At 40.9% G+C, this 22958-nt stretch overlaps 1 protein-coding gene across 15 annotated transcripts in view; it reads left to right on the top strand.

The window, feature by feature from the left end:
* The first annotated feature begins 2876 nt into the window (after nt 1-2876).
* The window catches only part of add1 (adducin 1 (alpha)), a 29053-nt gene continuing 8971 nt past the window's right edge, over nt 2877-22958 (top strand). For 5 of the 15 annotated variants that reach the window (XM_030436702.1, XM_030436703.1, XM_030436704.1 and 2 more), the window contains exons 1-14: nt 2881-3037; nt 12275-12483; nt 13589-13751; nt 14031-14182; nt 14963-15043; nt 15171-15320; nt 15411-15554; nt 15661-15759; nt 16094-16267; nt 16545-16895; nt 19996-20091; nt 20177-20266; nt 20641-20658; nt 21789-21875. In XM_030436702.1, the coding sequence (XP_030292562.1) occupies nt 12289-12483; nt 13589-13751; nt 14031-14182; nt 14963-15043; nt 15171-15320; nt 15411-15554; nt 15661-15759; nt 16094-16267; nt 16545-16895; nt 19996-20091; nt 20177-20266; nt 20641-20658; nt 21789-21875 (1800 nt within the window). In that variant the 5' untranslated portion in view covers nt 2881-3037; nt 12275-12288. Of the gene's footprint in view, nt 3038-12274; nt 12484-13588; nt 13752-14030; nt 14183-14962; nt 15044-15170; nt 15321-15410; nt 15555-15660; nt 15760-16093; nt 16268-16544; nt 16896-19995; nt 20092-20176; nt 20267-20640; nt 20659-21788; nt 21876-22958 lie in introns of all 15 variants that reach the window. The other 10 variants (XM_030436692.1, XM_030436695.1, XM_030436697.1 and 7 more) reach the window with 10 other exon arrangements.

Genomic DNA, 22958 nt, shown 5'->3' with positions numbered 1-22958 from the left:
ACACCAGTTGGATATATTTAGCGTCCCTAGCTGGTGTATCCATGCTACAAGGCAGACCACAATCACTCACAACACTGGAAGGGGCCGGCGCTGGTCTGAGATCAGTCAAGAGGGGAGTGTGCGTGGTGTGTGTGTGTCGACTGGTACGGGACAGGATTGACACCACGAGACTCAGAGGTCAGGGCCACAATACAAAAGTACTCAACTGAGGGGTTCAAAATAGAAGCTTACTCTCTGTTTTACTTTTTAATTCAAGAATCTTGATGCACAGCAAATGTTATGGATGATCATTAAAAATACTTTCAATAGCCTGTATGTTTATACACACTCAGATTCAGATCAATACAACAATAAACAAGTAAATATGTATTATAGATTAAGTCAGTCTGTATTAGTCACAATCAGCTCCACCTTTAACCAGCTGCAACTTTTATGTGATTTACATGTTATAAATGCATCAGAAATGGGTTGTTCTCCTTGATGAATACTTAGCCTATTTGTTTGGTATTGTGAGTATATTTAGATGTCAGTTATGTCTATACTTAAATACTACTTAAAATAACATTTTGAATGCGTGGATTTACTTGTAACAGAGTCTTTCTACACTGTGGTATTTGTACTTTTACTTAAGTAAAAGATCTTTGTACTTCTTCCCTCCATCAGGAAAGTTTCCTATCCAACTTTCCTCGGATCATTAATAGATCTTTTTTTATTTAAGCTTAATTATTAACCTACAATAATGGTGCTGTGTGTACACTCTTGTCAGGTTGGTTATTTCATTTCTTTCTCATTTTTATTTTGCAGGAGATAAATGGAGGTTGACTAATACCAGTGTGGCACAGTATCACCATCTAGTGGCACAGTACTGAACATGCCATTCTGGCCTATATTTGAAGAACCAGTACCCTGCGTCCTGCGCATGTGCAGACCCCACAGGTGTTACTTGTTGCGCAGTTTCTACCTGCAACATGTCTATATTATTCTGCCAAGGACTATAAAAGGAGGTGTTATATTTCAGAGATTGTGCATGAAGTGGCTTTGGGTTTGTTTTCACCGGAAGTCCCGCCTAACATCTCTATCAATCAATGAGCTGCGCCCCCTGGCGACAAATTAGCACATAATTCTTACAATTGCATGTGTATTGCAGTGTACAACGTTTGCGAATCGACTGAGGACATTATCATAGTGATGTGATGCCCTTCAGTGCCATCAGAGTGGTTTTAAAATAGCCTACTGACTTGCATCACAAAGTCAACATTTGGTCTTCTGTTGCATCACAACTGTGAAACAGTGTTTTTAGATACCCAAGAATAGTACAAATAAATACCCTTTGACTGCTCAGTTGATGTGGCTGAAATAAATTCAAAGGGGTGTGCATTATCTAAAAACGATAATAGAATAAAATCCAGTTCATCTGAGTAAAATGCTCTCAGTTCACATCAATATGTTTTTCATTATTTTGCGTCACTTTTCACACAATGGACAAAGAAATGTGTTTTAAGTTATGGAGTGAAATCACAACATGATTACAGTTACAAAAATAAGTGTCACGTTGTCAACATAAGTAGTACATTAGTGCATTAATACGATAAAGCTAATACTTCTAGACAGGTCCAGGCAGGGCTGTAGCCAGGATTTTAGAGACTGACGCCCTAGGTCCAGATCAAGAGTAGCAGTGACCCAGTGGTGTCCAGTCAGATCACCGTTTTAATCCGGATATAAGCAACGGTTGTTTTTTTCTACAGATACGAAGGCTCACTGCTCAATCTTGAAAAAGCAACAGATAAAAACAGTATTTTAACAACAGGCCATATTGTTTATGAAGAAATTAGTAATTTTGTATTAGTAATTTTTGTATTCAGGAGGAAACCAAATATTGATGCAGTTGTCTGCTTAGAGAATAGTGAAAAACAAAATCAGTCCTGCTTTTATTTTCATGCATAAGTAATAATAAAGTGAGGCAAGGGGGAAAGTTGGACTTTTACTTTAAACTATTCCAAAACATTTCCCTGATTATATTTACTTTATACGATACAATACAATGAGATACCCCATAGGGAAAAGTTTCCTAGACTCAACCGTTCCAGCTTTGTCAGTCACAACAGTAGATTGCATTTAACAGTATAGCACTAAACCCCTTGGTAAATCAAAAAAAAACAAAAAAACAACAACAACAAGAAACAATTGCACAATCCCCTCAGCCTCAAGCAGCTTGATATAAATTAAGAAGTAGCATTATTCTGGATTGAAGTTAAAAAGTGGAAGCTTAATATTCCTCTAACTGTAGTATTTGGTGATTCAAGGGAAGCAGAAGGAAAACATGTAAATAACCTCATCCTTATGATGGGTAAAGCCTGCATATTTAAAGCCACAAAGAAAACACAATTAAACATTGCATGTTATTTTTTGTGATACATGTGTTTCATGTGTAGATATATGTGTTTATTAATTTGTATGTGTGAGGACATGCACTAAGGGAATGTGTTGGCATATGTGATAAATATGACCTAATAAGTATGTTTGTCTCTGTAACTTTACCTCTTTCCTAAAATGTACTCTATTTATTTTACGTAGGTGTTTATGTAATAGAATAAACAATACAAAAAAATCAATGTAGGACTTTTAACAGAGTATTTTTACAGAGTGTATTAGTACTTTTACTTGAGTAAAGTATCTGAGTACTTCCTCCACCACTACCAGGATCTACTCCTATCAGCTCCATGGCTTTAGCAGTAAAGTCATAACTGAACGTCTCGACCGAACGCCCCCTTCCTGCGGGGCGGGCAAAGAGCGCGTCCACCAATCAGATTCCCACGGTGCCGTCACGTGCCTCTCACCAGCCAATAGCGATCCACGGATCAACAACTTTGCCGCACCCAAGTGAGATGATGGCGGAGGGGCGGAGCGACGGAGGGACGACAAGCGCAGAGAGATAAACCCACTCTGAAATCATCAGGGTCGGGGATAAAAATAGTGAAAGCCGCCGTCCCGCTTTCACCGAGCACTGTTTATATCTCATCACTTCATCAAAGAGAGGGTAAGTACGGAAATAATCGATACGTTTTGCATTTCAGCGCGAGCATTTGTCCGTTGACCCATGTGTGTTTTCCGTTAATGTTTGTAGTCTCGTTGTGTTTCAGTGTGGCGGCGAGCTCTCACTGTTCTGCTAATATGTTGGACGCTGGAGTCTGCAGAGAGGTGGCGGTGTACGTTTTACACTGTAAACCGAGTATTTTTGTACGGTTCATTGAGAATTAGTTAAGTCGTGTCCTCTTTAACGGTGGCCTGTATTGAACAATAACAGCCCACGGCCACACACACTTTCCCCGGGTGGGTTTTACCTCCAGTGTGGTTAGCATACACTCCGAGCAGGCCTGTGCTTGTGTTATTTTGCATCTCACAGGATTGCTGTTGCTCTTTTCATATGGACTCTTTATGCTGCTCGGGTCGACGTTTCTTGTTGTGTAGGTGTGTTTCTAGTCTGGGGCGTGTTGTGAAGCAGAGGATATTGAGCTACATCCACTGATGGAGCAGTTTCCTGTTGATCAGCTGGCACAATGTCCTGCATGATAATAACTGTGCTAATTCACGTCTCTCTGTCAAAAGCACATTACTTCTCACCCTGTCCTTTTCTCAGTGCAGGAGGAAACCTTATACCACACTGCACCAGAAAAAGGTCTTCATTAATCCAAATGGGTTTTTTTTTTGTATTTAATTTTTTTTTTTTTTACAGAATCTCAGAATTTCCCAGAACCCAAAGGGCTGTCCAGTTCTTTCATTCATGCAACCAATAGTCCAAAATCCAAAATGCCTTTATTCACTTTCATATATCACAGAGAAAAGCATCTGATCCTCACATGTAAGAAGCAAGAACCAGCAAATGTTTGCCATTTTTGCTTGCAAGATGACTAAAACGATTGATTAGTTAGCAAAATAGTTGATGTTGAATTTTCTTTGATCGGCTATTCGACTACTCATTGCAGCTCGTCTTATAGGTAAGATGCAATGAACAAAAGGGATAATAGAAACCAAAAACTATAACAAAAGATGGATGTAAAACTTGAGCCGACTCAGTATAAAACACACTGTATGTTAGAAGTGGAAAAATGCAAAAAATGCCAAACAGAAGCTTCATGATTAGAGCAGCAACAATTAATCGATCAACTATTAAATCAATCACCAACTATTCTGATAAGCGATTGCTTGGGATGAGTTTTTTCTTTTTAAGAAAAAAAATTGAAAATCCTCTGATTTTAGCTTCCTAAATGTGAATATTTTCTGCTTTCTTGACTCCTACAAAATTTGACATTTGGGGATGTCATCTGGGGCTTTTGGAAACACTGATCAACATTTTCCGCTATTTTCTACCATTTTCTGATATTTATAGACCAAACAACTGCTTGCTTGATAAAGAAAATAATTGATAGACTAATTGGCAATGAAATCAGCCATTTAGTTGCTGATCTAATCATGATGATATTATTATATTGTAATTCATTGTCATTCAGCAAGTAATTTACCACACAGATGTGACTTCAAACTTGTCAGATGTGATAATTTGCTGCTTATCTAAAGTTTATATGGTTGTAAATTGATTGTCTTCATGTTCTTGGCTAAATAAGCATTCGCAAAGTCAAGTTGGGCCATGAGAAGTATTTTCTCACTTTTATAGGCCGAAAGGTTAGCAAAGTCATTTAAGACATAAATAGAATGGCACTCAGTAGAGTACGTACCTCCGCCAAGGCCCAACAGTCCCTTTTATCCGCATCAAATTGTATTCACTCATAGATACCAGCCACCTAAATACTCCTTATCCATCTAACCAACAAATGGACACTGGTGAAAACACAACCTCCTTGGCAGAGGATTGAGATGTGATAATAATCTGATAGTTTGTTTTTTAGGCCCAAAACATGACCACTAAGTCGTTGCTGTGTCTGAGTTCATTACGAAGTCCACTGTGAAGTCCCTTCCCCCTCGTACAGTATGAGGATTAGCAGAGCCAAACTGCCAAGATAAATTGTCTGTGAGTGTGTGTGTGTTAAGGGACGGTAACTCCCTGGATTTGGTAATTCTGTTAGAATGAGTGAAATTCCCAATGGAGGGAGGGAGCTTAGCTCTGTCAGTCTGGCTCCATGTTGCCACCCTCCACACACACACACACAGAACACTACTACACACCTAAATACACACTCACTCTAGATATAAAGTGTTTGTTTTACTCCCACTCCCCACGCCCACACCCTTGACTGCAGTGCAGCTGAAAATGTGTTCTTCATTTCTGGTTCGTTCTCTCTATTTCACTCTGTCCTTCCTTCCTCCCCATATGTGGTCACTTAGCAGGGCTTTGTTTAAGATAGAGATGTGAAAACCACCATTCTTGAACTTTCATTGACACCACAGAGGTCACTAAAGAGTTTGTCAATCTATGTGGCTGTTTTCGGGTCAAATATTTATCCGGCAGAATGCTACACAGATGCACACATGATAGTAGAGGCCTGAGTGTGAGACTATAGGGAAACTGTCCAGGGAGGGGTGTGTTGTTCCAGAGAGCAATCTTCCACCACTCGGTCCCATATGACATGCAACGGCCAGATAAACCCCCAGCCACTGTACTCACATGCTAGCACAACACAGCGTCTGGTCTGGCCTTGGTAGTCAGTAACAGATAATACCTTTCCCATGCTGGTTGTCTCACAGATGGTGAGGTTAACATACAGAACATTTCAAAAATGCATGTTGTAGGCGGTGTCTGCAGAGCTATTTGTCTTGTCTCAAATGAAATGTATAGATATAATATATTTTCTGATATTTAGTCATTCAAACAATGATTTCCTTACCTTTTTAATAATCCTCACTCCAAACAATATCCAGACATTCTTATTCCATATTGTTCCAGATGATATTTATCCATATATTTTGAAATCTAATATAAATGTAATGTTATCTAAATGTACATCAGTTTTAGATGCATGTTTTCGGTCTCCTTAATCATTAATAATGAGTTTAGGCCATAAACGAGACATATTGGTTAATCAAAGATAATGTTATCCAACATTTAAGACGATATAGTGTCATATTATGATTAATTATTGTTAAAATGGATCTGAAGATATAAAAAAACCAACATATTTTTGCATGCTGTGTGAGATGATAACCAGAGCTGATTGCTTTGCCTTTTTTCTTCCTTAATTGTTGTAGTTTGAACAGTGAGGTCAGTAATTGCATATTTGCTGCTGCCTGCTCATTTTCTTCAACACTATATTTAAGTTTGTGCGCTGTTAGCTCATGTTGTGAAGAATAGCACGACTTCTGTGTGTCAATCACTGTCTGGTACACTCGGCAGTGCTAAAATGTCACCTAATGCATTCCTACCAGTCATAGTAGTTAGGGGTCTGTCACACACACACACACACACACACACACACACACACACTAAAGAGCAGTTGCTAGTGGATTCTTTGTCTCCAGTAATGACTGGCATCCAGCTCAGAGATATAAAGAGCCACATCTGAGTGCTTCTCTCAAGTGTCTGAAAACTGCTTGAATCACCAGCTATATACATACACATATACACACACACACACACAAGTAGACACACAACAGTTACATAGAGAGAGTTTGAGGCCATTTTTAAAAAACACCATAACGATCTTTTCACTGCCGATTGTATGATTGGCATATTTTTGGAACAAACTTAATGGATCCTTTTCAGAGTGCTTTCCTTTCTCAGAGAGCTTAGTCATGCTGAAAATAAGTCTTTAGTGCAAGCTTCCGCCTCTCAAAAGAGCGTTATGCTAAAAATTGAAACATGTACAATGTACGCCCAGTGATTTAACGTTCAGAACAACACAGCCACCGTGGGAGAGTGGGCAGCAGGGTGCTCCTTTTCATATAGCTTTGCCATGTTTTTTCAGCCTCCATGGAGAGTGGAAACATCTGCATTGAGTGGTGTCAAGTTCAAAACATCAGTTTGCATTATTCATCCCAAGGAAATTCAATCTTATGTTTAACGCAACGGCATCCTGTTCATTTCCCCTTCGAGTGTGCAGATGTATGTTGTCCAAGCACATGACCAAGAGGGGCTGTTTGCTGTCAGAGCAGATTGATGATACATACTGCAAAATACTAATTTATGCCTAACAACCCTCCTGGAGTATAGGCTGCAGACAAGGGACATCTAGAGTTCTTGTTCATTAGCTTTTCCTTTTATCTGATACCAGATGCGTCTCTTGAAATCTGCTTGTTGATGCTGTTGCCAGGTGTTCTTTGGCCTGCCTCTTTTTCCATTTCCCATGTCAAAGCTTGTCTGATGTTGACACTGTTTTTTCGTAGTTTGTGCTCGATCCATTTCATTTAGTAATCCTCTTGTAGTTGTTGTCTCCTTGTACACAGATTGTTATGCTGATCTTATCGGGTCAGTGGATATGGAAATGAATTCGGGTTGCTTTGGATTTGTATGATTATTGCATCATTACCTTTTATTTCAGATAGCCAGTATAGTTTGACGGTAGTTTGGCCTATGGTAAAGAAACAAATATTAAAAGTGCCCACATTAGCTCTTCTCTCCTTCCTCAGGCATTGTGCTAGCTTGCCTCATAGTCATCGCCAAATTTAAACCATTAAATCTGAGGGTAGCTGACAGCTAGCTGAGGTTTCATTGGATTTTCCAAAGAATGTAAATGCTTGGACCATGTATCCAGGGCTCCATCTGATCCAGGTCAAATTTGATCATCTTTTGCAATGTGTTTATAACACATGTTCATATGACAAAGACAATGAAAATACAAATGATCATTTAGTACTAATAGATAGGATAAAAAAAGATCCACAAATTCAGCTCAGTGAAAGCGATTTATTCGAAGCCAGTAGTTTCTTGGAAATGCACTTTTTGGTCTAAATAAAGACATTTAAAAAGCTGTCTGTGACCACCAAGTTAAGAACAGTGAGCATGTATAGAAGGGGTCCAGTGCTTTTATCCATAGGCTGCTGTTTCCTTTGCTAACTTCTGCACTATCAAAGTAAAAAAACCTTGATTGTTGCACTGACAAATCACAGCATCTTTCAGATCTCCTTCAAAAGCAGGTGGCATATACCCAACTGTATGAATGTGATGCTTGATTCATCATCACAACATGTTCCTGTTGCTTAGATACAAGAACCCCCTTGGATGCGTACAGTCAAGAGGTTTTCAACATCCACAATAAAATGGAGGCAGAAGTAGCAGCTTTTGGTGTGCATACGATGTTAAACAGAACATAAGAGATAGTCTTGACACTTGCCTCCAGCCTGGGCTGGCCCAAAGTATGTTTGTCTGACTGGTTTTCCTGTACGCCTAACCGTCAGTGTTGTGTCTGTTTTTTCCAGACCTGCTGAACTCTTAGAGGTCATCAGGCCATGCTACAGTCTATAGAAGCATGACCAGATACTGTCACTCAGTGCTGCTATAAAGTCCCCAACATCTGCAGGGTGGTGCACGAGTTGCAGCTTTAGACACACCCCTGGTTCCACTCAATAAGGGCAGGGTACTTTCCGATGCACATTATTGAATGGGTGCGGTTATGGAAACCAGGGTGAACCTGCCCTTGGGGACACAGGTCATCACAAGATGTTCGATTTTTACCATTACTGCATGTCTTTAATGCTCAGTCTGATTGTGTCTCGACTAAAGAAGGTTCAGGTTGAAGAGATGAACATTTTCCGGTTAAAACAAATGTGCTTTTTTTAAATTCGGTTTATTTTAATTTCTAGGAGTGCACACAAACCTCTGAACTTGTTGAGCTTGGAGTCAAATGTAACACGTGTAACACATTAGTTTGAATGTGTGCGCCTTGTGACACAGACTGGCATGCAGCGCGATGTTGTCCTACAGCTGTTCTTGCGTAACAGTAATCTTTAAAGGCTGTCCCGTGTTTCCATGGTAATGTATTTGGTTTCCATAGCGATTGCACTCTCAACAGGAGCGGAGGCTAGCCGAGCCCCCTGCACCTACACATCTGAGGAAAGAGGAGATGTAGGGGCTCTGGTGAGGCGGGGGCGCCTGTGGTTGTGTGATGACAACATTCAGCACAGATGGAAGACAGTTCCTGCATCTATGGCCAGTTTTGTTGCTACATTATCCACAAGAAATAAACAACTTTGAGATGTTGACATTTGTTTGAGCGTATTTTTAAAAACATGCTCTTCAGGCGTTTGTGCTGGATTTTGCACAGCTGGAGTGATGCAGTTAACATTTGTGGCAAGACAAAGTGCAGCAGGAAATGAGTTTACTCAAGCAAATGCTCCTTGAAATGTTGGTGGCCTAATTTGACTCCATTGCTAACATTTCTTAATGGACTATACAGCATAATGTATTCCCTTTTAACCTCTCCTTGCTTTGTTTACTCTAATACTGAGGTGATTATACTGACAGAGAGCAGAAAATGCTGCACCACCACTCTCTGCATATCTTCCGATATCGTCCTCCTCACTCCTGCTGCTCCTCTTTTATTTTTCTCCTTCCTGCAGATTTAACAAATACTCATGGTCCATTCGACCTGTATTTGCAGATGTTGGCAGATTTTTTTTTGGTAGCGTGCACTGCAGTGTTGGACTCTGTCTGAACTGACGGCAGCCTTGACACACACAAAGGATCCTGTTACACAATCCCTGCAGTGCTTCAGTGCATAGAGATGAGGGTCGTTGTGAGCGAGTTTAGCATTAATATCAAGTTCTTAATTCAGGTTATTTTGGAACTATTTCTCTGTGCTCTGGTGTGCATAAACCACAGGTCATATAGTTTATTTAAAATAATAGTGACCAAATTTTAACATTTCAGTTGATTGATTATAATACTAATCACGGCAGAATTTTTTATTTTAGGCTACTGCAACTGCATTGGAATAAATTAGATTTTATGTGAAACGTCAATAGCTTAAACAAGAGTGGATACATTAGTCAAAGTGCTGACTTGGTTTTTTGCCTCTCCAGTGGATTTCCAAACAAGTATATTCTCCTCTCTGAACCAAAAAGGTCACCCTGAAGAATATCATCAATGTTTAATCCTCTTAGCTCTGGTCATTTTTTTCAGTTGTCCCGTTGTCAGCAGCCGACATGTTAGATGTTCCTCATTGCCACTCGCAGTAAACATCAACATGAACAACAGGCAGCAAACACAGCAGACCAGAGGGAATGAGGTCAGACCGGCAGTCTAGAAACATTAAGACCATCTTCCTGTTAACCGGGCTGACACAGGCCAGTCTTGGAGGGGATGCAGAGACTTCAGCGTTGTCATGTACCTTTCTTTAAAATGTTAGACATACCAGCCCTGTTTGTCTCGATCAGAATAAACCCATGTATTTGTTCGCAAGTTATTTTGATGTGTTTATAAGGCAGGTTTCCATGTGCATCCCACCGTTGTTGCTTTGCTAGCCGCAAACCAGTCTGCTTTTTTTTCTGCAGTGCATTGAGATGCATTTGCATTAATAACAGGCCAGAGACACACGCTTTCTCCCTAATGAGAGTATTTGGCAGCAGGGCTAATTGCTGATGTCCTTATTCTTCTGTTAATAACTGATGTCCTAATCACACCAGTCAGACAGAGCAACAGAGTTTTCCTTGTTGAACGTTTGCAGAGACGTTTTCTTTCCCATATTCTTTATTTGGTATCTGCAAATGAAGGCTGTGTTTATGATTAATATAAAACGGCAGAGAGGAGATACAAAAGAGAAAAATGTGAGAGGAATTGGTTTTCAGACATCGGGGGCAGATGTTGCTGCAAAGCCATGGGTCTTAACCCCAGCTACCACTACCTCATCTGTGGACCGTGTTTGGAGTTTCTTCACACGAGGAAGGCGTAAGACTTCATACAGTATTTTATTTTAACATTTATCTCAATAAATTATGTTGTTGAGAATTTAGTCCAGGATAACCCTTTTAATACGTTTTGCAAAATCTAGACGGGATGCTGTTAATATGTCTTGTTTTATAAAATCAAGGCAGAGTTCAAAGATGGGTCCGGTCCGACCCTTGAGTTTTGAGCACTCGTGAAATACTGAAATTATGACCACTGAGTGCTAATGGGTGAGAACGTGAACATGTTGATGAGGTTGTGTTACTACATGTCCATCTGTTGCTGTTTGCCCAGTCAGCCTAAAAAATGTAAACTGTTATTTTCTTCTCAACGTTAGAGTCCTTTCTGCCTTTTCATGTTTTGAACATTTACTTTCAATTTAATGGACAAAATATTGTTTGGCTAGATTCAGACAGACAGCATTAAAACACACAAAAAGCCTTGATTGGAGCAGGTGACCTGTGATTTTTGTGCAAATGTTTGGGTTTGATTTCGTGGAAAAACTCAGAAAAGCGATCAAAGCAGACAGAAACAGAAAGAGCCTCTGTCAGCGCTCAGTGTGATACTGGATGCTTTGGGTTTGGTCTGCAGTTGTCATGGCAGTTTTGGCTGAACATTTGTATTGATGTGGACTAATGGGCTGCATCACTTTCTGCCAGAGCACCCCTTCTATTACCCGTACATGCTTGCACACACACATTTCCCTCTGCTCAAAAATGTGTCCGTGTCCTTCAGAGTCAGGGCTCGAGCTGTCTGTACTGTGACAGACAGGCAGAGCCCATTTATCCTCATATACACCCAGCCAGCTGGATGGACATGGATCTATAGGAAATCTGTCACTCTCCTCTTCATGTCTCTAAATCCTCCCTGTTGTTGTCAGTTGAAGGAGATAAATGATAAAGATTTGAGCTAAATGTTGACTTTTGATCCCTAATGTTACAATAACCATAACATATATTAGAAATTCCTGCGTGATGATTAAGTCTTTTAGTTCTACTATTTTTCAGGCTGAATTTCAGAAACCTTTTGGCTCTTTTTCCAGTTTTTGCTTTACTTTCCTTTGCCCAGCCTTGACAGCAGAGTGGTGTTGTGTTTCCAGGAAACACATTGTGGAAATCAATGAAAGCCCATTTGGGCCCATTTGAAAGCCCAAGAGTGGTCACATGATTTTAACAGGAAGTAGAAGACAGTTTGGCCTGTGTGATTGGCTTTCTGGTCTAATGACTTGCAAAGCTCAGTTCCTTATTTCATACACCTCTGTTTCTCTCTGTCAGCATCTTATTGTCTTAGACTTAATCATTTTTAATTTTGCACAGATGGTTGAAAAGTGTGATTGTGACAAATTCTGTGCCATAGACTTTAACTTTGATACCACATGCAGATCTAGCGACAAATTAGGAAACAGGTGTCTGACCAAGCAATGTCTGTTATCCATTTCTACAGGACGCCAGCCAAGGATGAACGGCGATTCAGGTGCCGGGGTGGTGACGGCTCCACCTCCCACCACAGCCCCCCACAAGGAGCGGTACTTTGACCGGGTGGATGAAAGCAGTCCGGAGTACCAGAGGGAGAGAAACATGGCGCCCGACCTGCGGCAGGACTTTAACATGATGGAGCAGAGGAAGAGGGTCTCTATGATACTGCAGAGCCCGGTCAGTGGAACAGACGCATTAAATCATTCACATTCAGATTCAGTTCATACATTAACTGACAGAATACTGGGGTCACAGTTGATGAACGCTGCCATAACCAGCATTTTAAATTGTGAATAGGCTCTTATAGTGAAAGGGCAGCAGCCTTTCCAACATCACATGATGGATCCAGCTTATTCCTGATCAACAGTGTGTCTGTGAGCAGCTGAATGCCAGAGAGCAGCACTGTTTTAAAGGCCTATTGTATGTATGTATGTATGAAAAGCACTGATGTATTCAGGTCCTGGGGGAAAAAAAGGCCCAGAATGGTGTTTATATGATGTTTTTGAGTTCAGATCACTGCTGAGAGACATCAAGCGGGTTACTGTGTCCAAGCCTGTCGTGATAATAACATTATTGGCTTATCAATATATGTACATGAACCTGAACTTTTTTGGCTGACCTTGATATTGCCTGTTGTGTTACGTTTGCTGAGAATGTCACCAACAATTCAGCCAATATGACACCTGTATTACCAATACTATGGTTAAACTTGGGTGCAGACCCTAACTGTATTTCACAGTTTTAATTACTGTTTTGGTTTTGTGGTTTTATATAATGTACAGTTATTTTTTTCACATAACAAATCCAACGTTGGAATATTCTAAACTTTTAAAGGGCCTATAAACATAACACTGCAATAATATAAGTTATTGCAATTATTCTTCAACTGTTATATCTAGTTTTAGCTAGATGTACAGCAGCTGAGTGTATGTTTGGCTGCATACTTAATGTTCATGGAACTTAAAGTAACTTAAGCCTAGTGAGGTGGAGGGTCTCTTCTGTTCAGATTTAGATCTAGAAATCATCTCCCAAATGTTTGAAACTTGATTTAGGATGAACACCATGTCAGTATTTTTAACAGAGTTGCAAACAAGGTGTTTAAACATGGTGTCAGTGTATTAAATTTCCAATAATATACCTGTCAATCTTTTTTTTGAGTCTTTTGCCTGTTTGTGCCCCATTCTGCTTTGTTTTTCAGTCATTCTGTCTTCAAATGTTTTTCTTTTTTGGCCCTTATAATTTTCTGATTTTTTGTGTTTCTGTCTGCGTTGATGACCGGCAGGCATTCTGCGATGAGCTGGAAACAATGATCCAGGATCAGCTGAAGAAGGGCAAGACGCCCACGAGCCTGTTGGCTCTGCAGCAGATCGCAGACTTCATGACCACCAGCATGCCCTCCATGTATCCTGCGGCACCACAAGGAGGCATGGCGGCGCTCAACATGAGTAAGCAGAGAGGAGAAAGAGTGTGTGTGTGTTTGTGTGTGACTTTTTGACCTCAACTTTACGATGTCTGTGCTCATAATGAGTAATGCACCGCACGTCAAAGTTAATTTCTGGACAAAGAGTCTTGTTGGAGTGGATGGGTCTTATTTTACTCCATACAGAGCACTGGATGTTTCCATTTCTGCCCTTTTAGTGTCTCGTTCTTCTCACTATTATTTCTCAGCTTCTTTCATTTAAGTAAACCCAGTCTGCCTGTCTGACCCTCTCTCTTCCTGTCAGGTTTGGGTATGGTGACTCCCGTAAATGATCTGCGTGGCTCAGACTCCATTTCCTATGACAAAGGCGAGAAGCTGCTTCGCTGCAAGCTGGCTGCCTTTTATCGACTTGCTGACCTGTTTGGCTGGTCGGAGCTCATCTACAACCACCTCACAGTAAGATTGGCTTCATTGTTGATATACAGAGGCCTTGTTGACTGAATTTTGTCATCCAGCAGTTCAGTGAGGATATGATTCACAATTAGTCTTTTAGTATAACCCTTGATAGCGGAGCTGGAGTGACGTACTGCATGAGCTGAGAGGGACTGGAGCTTGCAGGTTTCAAAACAACAGGAAGTTATTAATTTTAGTCCGACCCGCTGATTTGGTCCGCTCGCCAACATTGTCATTTCCCAGAACAGTAGCATTTGCTGTGACACACAGCCCATTGAAGAGCTGTGCCCGATGGCCACAATTTGTGTCACACATAATTTCAGATTTATTATGACTTCCACTCAGAATAATCAACAATGAATTTGGTTACAAATCAGAGTAGAAAGGCGCGCTGTATAACTCCAGAACTTGACTGCGAATTATCACTTTCTTAAATTTCCTTCAGTACCAAACTAATAAAGTGATAGTTGTCTTTAAATCTGTGGGTGCACCGCAAGCAAGAACTGGTAATGCTACAAGTTGTAGCCTTCAGGTGACTCCATGGCAACATTATTCCTCCTTACATCACTCAGAGCAAGCAAGGTTTTTGCCGAGGTCGCAGTTGTCTAAATTTTGTCTTAAATGAAGATCACAGTGCCAAACTTGGGATGTTCAGCGAAGACAACTATTGTCTGTTTATGAATTGCTTCAATTTAGTTGGAGCTAACTATAATCTTTGTACAGTGTGTGTGTATATATAGTGCATACACTATAATCTAATGTGACTGTTCTCTTGTTTTCTAGGTCAGGGTGAACTCAGACGATGAACGCTTCCTGATTGTCCCTTTTGGGCTGCTGTACAGTGAAGTCACTGCCTCCAGTCTGGTGAGAAGACCTGCATGTCTTTTCTTTTGTTTTCACTGAATAAAACAATAAGTTCACTTCTTATCCATTAAAATGTGCTAAAAAAAAGTCATTGAACTTACTTCTTGATATATGTCCTGCTCTCCAGGTGAAGATAAACCTTCAGGGGGAGATGGTGGACCGGGGCAGCACTAATCTCGGGGTCAACCAGGCCGGCTTCACCCTCCACTCTGCCATCTATGCTTCACGGCCCGACGTCAAGTGTATTGTACATATACACACAGCTGCAGGTGCTGCGGTAAGGGACACTGTATGCTTAGTAATCGTACTAAACACAGACAATGACCCATTTATATTCTTATGTCATATGTTGTTTGTATGGTTGCAGGTGTCAGCAATGAAATGCGGCCTGTTGCCCATCTCACCTGAGGCACTGTCTCTGGGTGAGGTGGCCTATCATGACTACCACGGCATTCTGGTGGACGAGGAAGAATGTACTCTCATACAGAGGAACCTCGGGCCTAACAGCAAGGTAACAGCTGAGTTTCATAATATATCCCGCTAAATTCATGTCAAAAGCACAGGGGAGAATTGCGCCTTTTTTATGTGGTAAAGTTTTTTCTTTTCCCCTGTCGCAGGTTCTTATCCTGAGAAATCATGGCTTGGTGACTGTTGGCGAAACAGTGGAGGAAGCTTTCTATTACATCCACAATCTGGTCACTGCCTGTGAGATCCAGGTAGGACACACACGGAGCCTTGTACAGAGGACATTAATGTCATGTCAAATAATCTTAAGGATGATCAGCTTGCTATTGTTGTGCTATGATCTACAGAACCGTGTATTTTCATTTGGGTTGTTATATTTGGCACCATGTGTTCTGTCTGCATTTTTCATAACAATTGTCTTTGTCCCTTGTCTCTCTACATTTATATCCTCCTTCATGTTGATGTCTTTGTTTTCGTGTATGTCCTCATGTCCACATTTTATTTTCCTTCTCTATTCTGGATCCTGTCTTTGGTTTGTTTGTCTGTCTCTATGTTCCCCCCACACCACAACCCGATTTCTTTCAGGTGCGAACACTGGCCAGCGCTGGAGGGCCAGATAATCTGGTGATGCTGGACCCGGGGAAATACAAGGCACGCCCACGGGTCCCGGAGCCAGCCGGTGACGGGTCTTCTACACACCCCAAGTGGCAAGTCGGGGAGCAGGAGTTTGAGGCTCTCATGAGAATGCTTGACAACTTGGTGAGTTGTAAGGAAAGATGATGAAGTTGAAGTTTTGCAGGGGAGGGGGAGTGTACGCAATGGATCTAACAACACGAATAATTTCAAACTGCTGAATTCATTCAACACATCCAAAGGTTATTAGGGTAAATTATGCTGTCTTGGGTCCTTGAAATTGAGGGAATTGGGCCTGAAAAGTCCTTGTATTTGATGTGTCCTCTTTCAAAACACGGTCACATCATACTTGTACTCTGACTTTAATTCACTAACCCCTGTTGCTTGTCTTCCTGTGTCCCAGGGCTACAGGACGGGCTACCCTTACCGCTGCCCGTCATTGCGAGACAAAGCTAAAAAGTACAGTGATGTGGAGAGCGCTTCCTCCGCCCATGGTGGTTATTCATACGGCGAGGACAGTGACTCAGGTGCTCGCTCCCCGCTGAAACACAGCTTCCAGCGCGGCCAGCGCGACAAGACCCGCTGGGTCAATGCCAGCGGCCGGCCCGACGAGCCCTGTGAGGACGGGCCCGACGGCAGCAGCCCCAAGTCGAAGCCTAAGGTGTGGACGAACATAACACACGATCACGTCAAACCCTTGCTGCAGTCTCTCTCGTCTGGTGTCTGCGTGCCAAGCTGTATAACCAACTGCTTGGTCTGTGCCTACCTTATTGTTCATAGTATAGATTTTACAGCTACCTTGTTGGTGGAAACGGGTAGGTGGTCGGCATCCTGAGGCTCTGGGGTCAGTTAGGAGTAAAAGTATAGCACAAAGGGCCAGATCATCTTTTTCATGTAACTTCAAGCCTTAAAACCTGAGTCTTGCTTCTAACTATTTTTGAGGCTTTTTTGTACTGCACTGTTACACTGTAATTTCAGATGTCCTATTAACCCACCTTTCAAATGCAGCTACCTCTGCTCTGTTAATTACCTTGTAGCACAGCTGTGATTATTCCTTGACCCTCTTCTGCTGTTTTTCCCCTTCTGGTCTCCTAACGCTTCACGATGCCGGGCCAGCTGCCCCCAGCATGCCCCACTGCATGAGTAGTAGTGAAATGCATTGTTGATGTTTTTCCCAGAGGAGCGAGCAGCAGGGGTGTGGCATGAGTCCTCGAGTGGGCAGGAGAATGTGACGAGACACGGTGACCACACCTATTGCTCACCGCCCAGTTGTACAGGCTCTTAGTTTTGTTTTTGCATCTTGAAGTTAGCTTAGTTGCTCAAAAATGATAAGTAATTAAGATAAAGTAAGCTAGCTTTGAGGCTATAGCAATGAAAATCTAAGGCTGAGTTTGCTTTAAGGGCTGCTCTTAAAGCCTATTTATAAGATTGCCTGCATAAATGAGGGAGGTGGCATGTCTCTGAGTCCAGAATAATGCCAGATATATTATAAAATTAACTATTTTTATACAGCAAAGCGCATTTCCTTGGCAAAAAAGTTATGCTGCCTGCTTTTCTAATTATTACTTTTCTAAAAACGCAACTTCTATGTTTCTGTTTCCTCTATTATTTTATGTTCTCTAGTTTCGTTTCACTTTATTCTTAAAGTGGTTTTGAACACCTCAGAGCCTGCATGAGTGGATTTGTTTGGAAACAAAAAACAGAAAAAAAGAGGAATGGAATTTGATCTGACTTTTAAAATCAATTATCTCCTGTTGGGAAAGTAGGAAATGTTGTGTTGTGAGACTCTTTCTCAGTGAGTATATCGTGTTTACATGTTCATCTCATACTCAACCAACCCAACCCAGCTACTTCCATCCAGAAAAAAACCCTTCCTCATCGAGCTAGCCCTCCTAGATTGGCAGCTAACCAGCCAAGCTTAAAGTAAACGCAGGAATGAAGTCATGAGCTTACGCTTTCCACTGCGGATTACATGCCTAGTTTAAAACAGTCAAATAGAATATTTTGCATGAAAAGCTGAAGATTTGATTTGTATATTCACCCGCTGCTCATTCAGTTTGGTGCAAGAAATGGGTATTTTTTTCCTCCAATCATGCTGAGCATTACCAGGTTTATAAAAAAACACAGTGAAAAGTAAATGGGCTACTTTTTTAAAATAGGAAAATGGCAGCTAACAAGACAATAAAAGTTTCATCCTCTGCAGGAAAGATACACTCTTGTCGTAGTTTGTTGCGTTGTGACTCTTTTTGTCCCAACGTCGGGCGAGTGTCTTCGGTTGTGTTTCTCTCTTATCTCTGTCGTCCTTGTTGTCGTGTATCAGCCTGGGAAATGACTTTGGTGATGCCAGCTCACCCCTCACTGCCACTCTCGCTTCGTAAGCCAGACTCATCATCTCAGTCACCCACCCAGCCATCCCTCAAACCCCCTCACCTCCTGCCACCACCCCACCCCTCACTTCTCCCTCCCTCCTTTACCCCGTCACCTTTTTTCTCATTCTGTGATGTTTTCAGTTGATATCCAGTGTGCTCCTTCTGTCTCTTTTGTATTCTTCTAGTACATCAATGATGATGACAAATGGATTTCAGTAGTACAGCTACACTGTTAGCATTTAGTTGTCGTCATGGATGAGGTCTTTTCATCCGTTTCTGACTGAGCATCACCAACACCGATCACCTCTGAAGTATTAAGCCAAAAAGGATGTAAACCACGTGAAGGATTATAAAACACAGTGTTTCCTCTCTGTGAGCTCCCAAAACAGTCATACAAGCTTTACTTCTAAGCAGCTTAAAAAATCATGAACTCCTCTTCCGATATGCTCATGAAACATTTTGCAGCTCCTTAGCACAAAAATTATCCTAAAAATGCCAGATGGCATTAGAAATCACACATTTTAAACGTCTGTTTCTGGTTAACTTCCACCAACCTCATGCAGGTTTGTATGGGAGCTTCTAGGGTTTTAGCCTATGTTGGTCTATATGAAAGTATATACCTTGCAACGGTAAAAATGTGCCCCTCAGTAGAGCTTTAGAAAAACCATGTCTAGAGTGAGAGCTATGCCTTGTAGTCTCTGCAATGTATTCGGGGCATAAAGCAGTGTTAAAGCACCACTTTACCAGTTAAAGACATCACTTCTGCCTTTACACAATATAACAGTATCCAAAATCTAAGATGATGTATTGTCTCATATCATGATAATGACATAATATTGATATAGTGACATTTGGTGGTGGTAATGCACCTCTAAACTGGTTTGCCAGCCGCAGCAGAAGGGAGATAAGAAAACATGGAGGAGGAGAGCGAAACTGTAAACACTGGGTAGGAGGCATTAAAGCTTTCATAGAGCTTCCATTCTGTGTTTTGTTGATTTTCAGTGTTTCATGTGAAGCAGGATGCATGGAAGTTCTAAATAAAGAAGAAAATAATCAAATGAAATGCATCACAGTATGGTGTTGCACTTTAAACCATTTCTTTAAGGGGAACTCCTCCAAACTAAACACACTGGACTTAGTTAGGTGATAGCATCCAACATTACCGGGAAAATCTAATATCATGGGTCGATGAGTAAGCATCAGAGAAATAATGTAGGTAATGATAAAGAACAGCCCTCAACCAAATTTATATAAAGTATAAAAATTAATCTTGCACATATTTTCTTAGTTGTGCCTCATCATCATTGGTTCACTTTCTACATTCAAACCTTTTTACAGCCATCTGACTTTGTCCTTTTCAGTTCAGCATGACTCTTGTATTGTGAAGCCTGCATTTGTCTAAATCTATTTTTGTGCTTGGGTTATTTTGTCATTCACCATATCTGGCGTTAGTTGTTTTTTTAACACTTCATGTGGTGTTTACAGTGGACAAAGGAAGAGGGACTCCGCCAGGCTGCTGTAGCCAATCAGTTCATCCCAATGAACACCAACCCGAAAGATGTCCTGGAAATGAGGAATAAGGTATCGTATTTTCTCCTTTTCCTGCCTACAAAGACTGATCTGCTGTTCATTGTTCTTTTATGACTTGAAATGTTGTTGTTTGTAGATCCGGGAGCAGAACCTACAGGACATAAAGACAGCAGGGCCACAATCTCAGGTTCTGTGTGCCAGTACCGTGGAACGTTCCTTTAACCAGGTCAGTCTGTGAACTTGGCACATAAAAACCTCGCTGCCTCAGCTATCCTGACCTGGAGATGAATATGTGTCTCATGCTGATGAAACACTTGAGAGTTTGGTCTTTTATTCAGTTTAAAAACTTTCAAAAATGTATAAAATCATAATATATTCTGTCCAGGTCTGGAGTCATCCCCTTAAGCCAAAATGCTGCAAAGTGTTAATATTGTTCCTCAAGTTGTCCTGGACAACACCTTTTAATTATAATCTGATCTGACATCTGACAGAAGTAGTTACCTCACTACTAATGGTAACAGCGAGTTAAACTTGTCCTCCATGTTGTGTCCCAGAGCAGTGGAGTGACTTTGTAACTGTTACATTATTCTTTAACCACAGAGATTGTCAATCTGGCAGGTGAGTAGTGTTTGGGAGAGGTAACCTCACTCTGCTCTCCAAACCTGCCAGCTCCGGTCGTGTCCATATTCATACATTGTTCTTTTTTTATTCATTTCTTTGTGGTTTTTATTTATTTGGCCTTCTCTTATTGGTCGTTCAGAGTTGAGGATTTGAAATGTCTCAGCACTTGCAGGCTGGTCATTTTGGTCTCTTGCAAGGTTTAACAAAATCCCCAATATATTCTAGTCTCATATACTTGACATCTTGTGCATGCGCTCAAAGCAAAAAAGGAAAATTGGCGCTGCAGTTTGCATGGTTTTCCCTCCTTTTGCTTGGCTCAGTCTTACTAATTCCTGGACGTTCAACCCGAACATGATGAGGAGCAGAACAGAGCTGAGTTAACCAAGTTTAGGAGTGCCTATAACTTGACCCAGCATGGTGTAATAATCCCAGAGGATTATTGTCAAGACTCAGCTCGTACTGTATAGCACCCACCTGTGTGGACAGTTTGTCTCTACAAAGCATGATCCTGGCCATATGTTGCATCACTGCTAAGCGTTTCACAGCATCTCTTTCTGGAACCATCTCTCTTTGCATGCGTTTCCAATGTTTGTGTGTCTGTGTGTGTGCGCGCATGCGTGCGCATGCAGAGGTGGAAAGTAACTAATCAGAGATACAAAATCACATTTAACCCTGCTTTTACCAGGATCTCACACAGATTTTTACTACTTAAACTACTTATTTTAAAAAGAAAGAAGGGCAAGACTACAGATGAAATCTGTAGTTTACCTGTATTAAGGGGACTTTCCCCACTTCAAACCTCCTTTCTGAAAGGCAATAGCTTAAAAATCTAAGTTTATATAGTCTTATTGAAATGGTTTTGGTCAGGTTACCATAATTATCTGTTGATCCAGAGGCAATATTTTTTTAAAGAAGTTTTTAACAAAAGCAGCCTCACGTCCACTTGAGGATTCCATAGATAATAGCATTCGCACCTGTGTGACAGATCGTAGTATTCTTTCCACCTTTGTGTGCGTGAGAGGTGGTTTTCTCCTGAATGATTGAACACATTCATGCTGATTTGAATGTGCTGGTGTTTTAAGAGCTGGGTTGTGCCCTTCCCCCCCTCACTGGGTTTACTATTGCAGGACGCCCCTCTGTCTGACTGTACAGACACTATTGATGGCCTTGATGTGTCCGAGGGGTCCTATAGTCCTGCTAAATCAATTAGAAAGGTACTTACAGCTCCAGTCACAAATATATTCACCCTTACTTCACATCATCCTCTAAGCCTGCAGATAGGCATTACGTCTGGGCCTGATAAGTAAATAATGCTAGAATGGGGCAGTTTTTTCTCTGTTTGGGGCATGTTCAGACTTTTTTCCCCTTCTTTAAGGTGTTGTGGTCATACAGTGGTAATGTCTGAGACTGGTATTACAGCTGTAGATAAAGTAATTTGTGTGTGATGTAGTCTACTGGGTTTGTTGTAGGAAAAGAGTCTCTCCCAGTGTGCAACCAGGATGGTGTCACAGCCACAGAAAATGTAATGCTGTTTAGGATAGATCAATTTATGTAGTCAGCTATAAAGTGTCCAGATAAGCTGAGGTTGCAACATAATAATTCGCGTTATGTGTTGTGTTCAGTGCCACAGAAGAAAATGTCCCTATTGATGCAACGGAGTTGACTGTCAAAAGCTAGTTACCAGCTATGCGCCAGGTTGAAGTGAAATAAAATTGCCAAAAACCAGAGGTTTACCAACTAAGGTTCAGACAGGCAGATCATGTTCATCATGGAATCAGACTTCATGGGAAGTTGTGCAGCAACAATAATCATATATGGGTCATTCCATGTAAACTTGCAAAATTCCAGAACCAGTTGAAAAACAGGCTCAATAGGTATCAAACCTTGAAGTCAACACAGTGAAATTATCTACCAATGAAGTTAAACCACTGAATGTAAAATTACCATTAGTGAAAAACTAATTTCATTAACATCTTTGAATTTTTTTAGATATATGATAATGGACATCAACTGTTTAACAGATGTTTCAAGGAAATTAAAATAATCCTTCTTTGGGAAAATCTACTATCAAATTAACCAAAAAATGAAAGTCTTTATTCAGGTAAAGAATGACTTCCTGATATCGATTTGATTACTGTAAACACTCCGCAACTGACTGAAAATTCATAACTAAGTATTCAGAGCACAGCTATAAGATTTAACAAGATCTAATGAATTTAATTGAAGTTTCAACATGAATCTTGTCAAGAAAATCCATGACATGAACTGGGAGGCCCGCGGTGAGTTGGTATGGAATG

The sequence above is a fragment of the Sparus aurata genome, chromosome 12, assembly GCF_900880675.1.
Source record: "Sparus aurata chromosome 12, fSpaAur1.1, whole genome shotgun sequence".
Lineage (NCBI taxonomy): Eukaryota > Metazoa > Chordata > Actinopteri > Spariformes > Sparidae > Sparus > Sparus aurata.
This window is presented reverse-complemented; position numbering and strand designations above follow the sequence as displayed.